The 6,393-nt window shown below is 37.5% G+C and overlaps 1 protein-coding gene across 2 annotated transcripts in view; it reads right to left on the reverse strand.

Moving 5' to 3' along the window:
• Nucleotides 1-6,393, reverse strand: part of RTN3 (reticulon 3) — a 62,970-nt gene that overhangs the window by 34,106 nt on the left and 22,471 nt on the right. Inside the window, exon 3 of one of the 2 annotated variants that reach the window (XM_041773459.1) lies at nucleotides 3,530-5,887. The exons of the other annotated variant lie outside the window; for it this stretch is intronic. Coding sequence (XP_041629393.1) covers nucleotides 3,530-5,887 — 2,358 coding nt within the window. The remainder of the gene's footprint in view (nucleotides 1-3,529; nucleotides 5,888-6,393) is intronic. 2 annotated transcript variants of the gene reach the window in all.

Consider the following 6,393-nt stretch of genomic DNA (forward strand, 5'->3'; position numbering starts at 1 on the left):
GATGGTAATATTCATAAAGATTTGAAAACACAAAACAATACTCCATACGCATACATTTAAAACAAGCTGGAAAACAAAACAACAATAACAACAACAACAACAAAAAACAAGCTGGAAAGATTTATAAGGTCCACAATGGTGGTTACCTCTGGGTAAGAGAAGAAGGGAGTAAGTGGGTCAGGTGGTAATCAAAGGGTTCTTTAGAAGCAAATATGGCCATTAATGCTAATTCGTAGAAGTTAATTCTACATGTAAAAATATGAGTATGTCTTTTTGTACTTTGCTGTATTTTTCCGTTTCTTAAAAAAACCCACAAACCTGTAACAACTCCAATGGCTGAATATTCAACTGCACAGAAAGGTCATAAGATACTGAGACATATGCCAATATTTTAAACACTGTTACAAAAAACACCTTTGTAGGGGTGCCTGGGTGGCTCAGTTAAGTATCTGACTCTTGATTTTGGCTCTGTTGTCATCTCAGGGTCATGAAACTGAGCCCTGCAACAGGCTCTGCGCTGGGCATGGAGCCGGCCTAAGATTCTACCTCTCTTCTAGAACTCTCTCTAAATACATATATATATGCCTATTTCCTTGCCTTCTTAACAATCTAGATACAAAAATCCAAAAACCTGTCCTCACCCAATTAGGTATATCAGCAGGGATCTAAATTTTCCCTAAATGATTAGTTATACTATAGGTCATACCCATTATTACTGAACTATAATATCCTCATAAAGGAAATGAAACTTACACTTCATTAGTAACTTGTACACAATGTACCATAAAATAGCAAAAGAAATGTAAAATACCATTAATATTTTCCATTGTTTCTTTTGCCTATTTTCCCCAACAATTTCAGGCAGGACATAATTACAGAACTGGCTTTACTTTAAAGGGAAGACTATTAGGATATACTACTTAGAACTAGAGACTGATGTATTTTGCTGAAGTAGTCATATTTTAGAAGATTTATTCATAAAGTAAGACAATTTTAAAAAGTTTTCTATTTTGAAGCCTGCAAAGAAGACCTTTTAGCTTCTTGGTCTAATTATACTGTTTTTTTTTTTTTTAAGATTTTATTTAATTATTCATGAAAGACACACAGAGGCAGAGACACCCAGGCAGAAGGAGAAGCAGGCTCCCCCATGGGAAGCCCAATGTGGACTCAATCCCAGGACTCTGGGACCATGACCTGAGCCAAAGGCAAAGGCTTAACCACTAAGCCACCCAGGTGCCCCTATATTGGTCTTTATAGCATCTAAAAATGTCTACTAATCATAGAATGTGGCCAGTGACAAGTATCCTAAACTTCCATAGTCCTTTTCACCTCTCACAATATATTAAATAACTCAGTGAGGAATTACTAATGATTAGTATTTACACAGTACTTTGTTTACTACAACACTATGAAGCAGGGCAAAATAATTATTACCATATTAACAAAGGAACATGCCATACTAGTTAGGTGAGTTATCTAAGGTCACACTAAAGCAGGAATTTGCCAAAATTAGACACTGAAATTCTTGTAGCTTCATTCCCATATGCTTACCACTCAAAAGAACAACCTGTAAGAATTATGACAACTCATAAAGAAACCTAGAATATATCAGAGAATCATATTATTAAAATTATATTGAAGATCATCTCCTTCAACATCCTCACTTTACATATAAGGAAACTGAGGACCGAAAAGGTGACATACTTAATTATCCAAAGCCTTCTAGATGCTATAAAAGCAACAACGAAAATTTAGCACTCCTTAATCCAAGTTCAGCAACATTCAATTACTAGAGTATAACAGCTATCTTTAACTGCCACTTCAAAAAGTTTATAAAACAGTCTCGATGTTTTCACTGATACTGAACAATTCATTCACTTAACAATTACAAATAATTATACAGTACCTACTACATGCCAGGTCCTGTACTTTGTGCTAAATGAATATTATATGCGAAGCACTGCATTACCTGCATGTCCACATTTAATCCCCACAATATTATTATAAGGTAGGCACAATTATCTCTATTTTAAAGATTAAAATTTAGAAGGGCCAAGTAGTCTGTCTGTGGTCTTCAGTAAGGAAATAAAAAGTAAATGGTGCCTTTCTGCCACAGCTGGAGAGCAAGCAGCCTTGGTTCTGCAGAACCCATGGTGGAGGACCTCAACAAGGGTCACAAGGAGACCAAGAACATGAGCAAGCCAAGGCACTGCTGCTGGCATGGGCACCTAACCAAGCACATCAAACTATTGCAGGACAAGATCTGAGAGGTGTGTGGTTTCACTCCTTTTGAGAGGCACCCCAGCAAGAGGAGCTGACCAGTGTTCTGGCTGCCACCAGGACAGGAAAGTGGCTGCTAAGAGCTGGACCTCCCCATCATTCTGTACATAATAAAATGCTTACCAAAAAAAAAAAAAAAAAAGGAAGTGATATAATCACATAAGCTTATCCCAACAAGAAAGTCTTATTTTTATTTTAAATATTGTAACTCTGTATATGACATTTGAAAAAGGAATCTACTGTCACATAAGTTTGGAAAACCACAGATCTCTGCATAGTAACTAAGAGTGACCATATAGTAAACGGGGTTTTCTTTTGGAAGGCTTTAAATACCCTTTCTTCTTATACCTTCCAAGATCTCAGAACAGACAGCATTTGAAGTAATTTAATTGAAGGCTGATTGCAAGAACAGTAATCATTTGCATAAATAGAAGACAATTAGTATCACATAATAAATTTTGGTCCAAAGAGTATTAAATAAGGTCCAAAGTAGAAGAATGAATGAGTTCTCTGAAGCAATACTCACAAAACAGTACTACAATACTGGTTACCTACTTTCAGAGCATAAAATCTCTCTAGTATAAGATCACATTAATTAAAAGTTTCATATGCTGTCATTCCCAGCAGGAATTCCTTTATCTTTGATTGCTAAATAGATTTCACAAGGCCCACAGCAAAAAACCTAACTGCCAGCAATGCTCCTATTATGGAGATCCAAAAATAAGCTTTGTTATGTTTTTTTTTTTTAAGATTTTATTTATTTATTTGTGAGAGAAAGGGAGAAGCAGGCTCCCTGCTCAATCCAGAACCCTGTGGGGCTTAATCCAGAAACCTGGGATCATGACCTGAGCCAAAGGCAGCTGCTTAACCAACTGAGCCATGCAGGTGCCCCAAAAATAAGCTTTGTAAATGAATAAATGCCTAATGATATTCTTAATGTAGCAACATAGCAATTGCTCTAAGACCAACCTGTAAAGAAAGGAGAACCTTGGAAAAAAAAGCTGGAGCAAAAAAATGTTTTAAGGAGAATATTGATTTTAACAAGTAGTCTACCACTTTGGGAAATATTTGTATAAGAAAACCAAATCAGGCAACCATGAAAAAAAATTCTACCCTTCCCCATTATGCAGTGTTTTTGTTCTAGCCATAATTTTGGTGATATAAAGTCAAAGACTTAGAAAAATGACTCTAATAAGTAATCAATCAAGCAGAATTAATCACATGCAGTATTGCTAATGTAAATGATTACCTGAGAAGTCTGTGAGAAGTCTTGCTAGAACTTGCTTGTTTATCACTTCAGTCTTACTAAGCTGCGAAATAATATCTACCCTAGTAGTAGTTTCTCTAATTGCGGGCTTCTTGGGAATCTCAAGATCAGATTCAATATTAACTTCTGTGTGTTCTAGGACATCATATGATCTCTGAAGCCAAGATGATTCTGGTTCACATGTGAAAGCCTGCTTGAGTATTTCTTCAGGAGGAGATTCTACATTATCCTGTACAGAAGCTGACTTCTCAACCTTTCTTTCACTCAGTTCCTTAAGAGCTTTGATTGTGAGCTGTTCCTGTTCTAAGTCAAGAGATGCTGTTGGAGTACCCTGGGCAGGGAAAACATCCAGAACAGCAATTCCATTGGTTTCTTTGCTTTGTTCAGTGTGTTTGCTATTTATGTCTTTAATTTCAGAACCACCTGACTCATTTTCATGCAAGACTTCCACAGCAAGAGTTGTTTTAAAGTCTGTAGTCTCTGATGTTGCCTGAAAAGCATTTCCTGCACCTTTTTCTATAATTCCTTTCTCCCTGGTTTCTGTAAAGGCTGTTATCAGGTCCTCTGGGGAAGAATCATCTGCATCTTTAACACTTTTTTCATGTAATGACTCCAAACAGGCAGAGGTTGTCGCATTTGGTGAGAATTCTGTCTCCTTAAGAACACTTGAAGACAGAGCTGAAGGAAGTTTGGGGTTTTCAGCTGCAACAGGCTTTTCAGAAGCAACTTCACTCATACTACCTGACTGTTCCACATCTTCTGACAGGACATTCATGTCAGGTACTTGTGAATATGTGGCCTCACCAGTTGGACTCCTTTCAAGAATATCAGGCTGAACTTGTGCTGCCTCAGAGCCTTTTTTGACTGGCCCTTCATAGTCTTCAGATGTTTGATTTTCCCTATTGCAAATGAAAATCTCTTCAATTTCTCTTTCATCTCTTTTTACAATAGCACTTGGAATGGAAACAGATTTTTCAGCTTGAATTTTGTTCCTTTCAAATGAAATATTGGCTGTGATGTCCTCTATTACTGTGTCATCAGACTCACCAGAACTATCAGCCTCTGTGGCTTCTCCTAATACAGAGCTCTGCCAGTTCATCTCACCTTTCAGGCTGCCATCAGGTAAGACCACTTTCACAGCGGCCACTCCAGAACCCAAAGAGACACCTTTCTCACATGGAGATCCAGGTAACTCTGCAAGTGTGTTGTCTTGTTTCTGCACATTGCCTCCCACACCTTTGATACTGATTTCCTTTGTGGAATCGAGATAGTCTGGCATAGGTATTTCAATGATAGCATTTTCTTGTGGGAGAGACGCCTGTGCCCAACCACCTGCTGATTTAATGACAGGAGTGCTCCCATTAATAGAACATACAGGAATTTTCTGGTGAGTGTTCGTTTTAAGATTTACAACTGGGATTTCTGAATTATATTCACTCATATCAAGTCCTGCAGTTTTTGTGATGTAGTTAGACTTATTGCTCTCTTCTTTCACTTGGGGAACCAAATCCCAAGTCAATATTTCATTAGTAAAGTTATGCATATCATTCACACACCTAGACACTTCTTCCAATGCTGCAGTTGTGTGTGAAAACTGTCTAGTGAGTAACACACAGGCTGGGTAACGCCCTGCCTCTTTACTTCTCAGTGGAAATACTTTGTCATTAGACTCTAAAAGGTCTGCAGGTGATTCTCTATCAATATGCATTGCCCAGCTACCAAAATCATTTGTGCTCTCCTTATATGCATCTTTAAATTCTTTGTCAAATGCTTCTTTGTCAATAATTACTTCAAATGGTGACTCAGGGGAATCCTTTTCAACAATACCACCTCCTGAACCTTCAGATGGGGATAAGGAATATGTACAAATGCCTTCCGCCTTGGGCTGCTGGGTTAGTGGTTTCTGGGCTGTTAGCAAAGTAAACTTGTCATCAGCATCCAAGCCAATTTTATCATCTGTACTTGGTACCTCATTTGGGTTCCTGGACTCTTGATCTTTATTTATTTGCTGTTTCATTAGACCAACTTCCTTTGAGAAAAAAGCAGGATGATCTGGGATACTGGCTGGAACAGAAGGGTGGTTACACTGAACTTCTGCAATAGAAACTTGGGAGTATGCTATGTCTTTACTGGTTCCTTGAGGCTTTTCCATCTTTTTCACATTTAGGAGAGCCAAATATTCTTTTCCTTCATTGGCTAAAATAGGCTGGCTGCCTAACACTTTGCTTTTTTCTCCATGCAGTACTGTAAGGTCAGTGTTAAGCATTTCAGAAGACGAAAAAAGGGAGGAAGTCATAGTTTCTGAAGGTGGCTCATCAGAGCAAAGAGAGCTCAATCCCTCTATAGTCAGAATTTGAAAGAAAAAAGTTTGTTTACCAGGTACAATCACACATTAGCTAGTCAGGCCAAGCAGCATGCTTTTCATTTTCCAAGTTACATATATATACACATAGGATGTACACACACACACACACAAACACACAACAAAACAACGATCAACAGTTATCCTATAAAACATGCATAAAAGTGCCAAGAATGAACAGAAAAGCTGTATCATGCTACAAACTGCAGATAACAAAAATTTTTCAGGACAAATATTTTTCAGTCTACTTTTTCCATTGTAAAGGTAAAACAAAATCTAGGGAAGTTTCTTTCCCTCTGTATTTTTGGTAGAGCTATCCAATGTAATCCATACAAAACCACTCAGTATTATGAAGTATTGATATATTCTCAGCTATAGGCTGTAAAACTTGGTACACAAAGCTTCTACAAATCCACTGTTATAGTTTGACAACTTGAAAAGGGAAAAAAAGTGATTACAGTTCTGATTCTCAGGAGATATAGTG

The sequence above is a fragment of the Vulpes lagopus genome, chromosome 11 (assembly GCF_018345385.1).
Source record: "Vulpes lagopus strain Blue_001 chromosome 11, ASM1834538v1, whole genome shotgun sequence".
Classification (NCBI taxonomy): Eukaryota; Metazoa; Chordata; class Mammalia; order Carnivora; family Canidae; genus Vulpes; species Vulpes lagopus.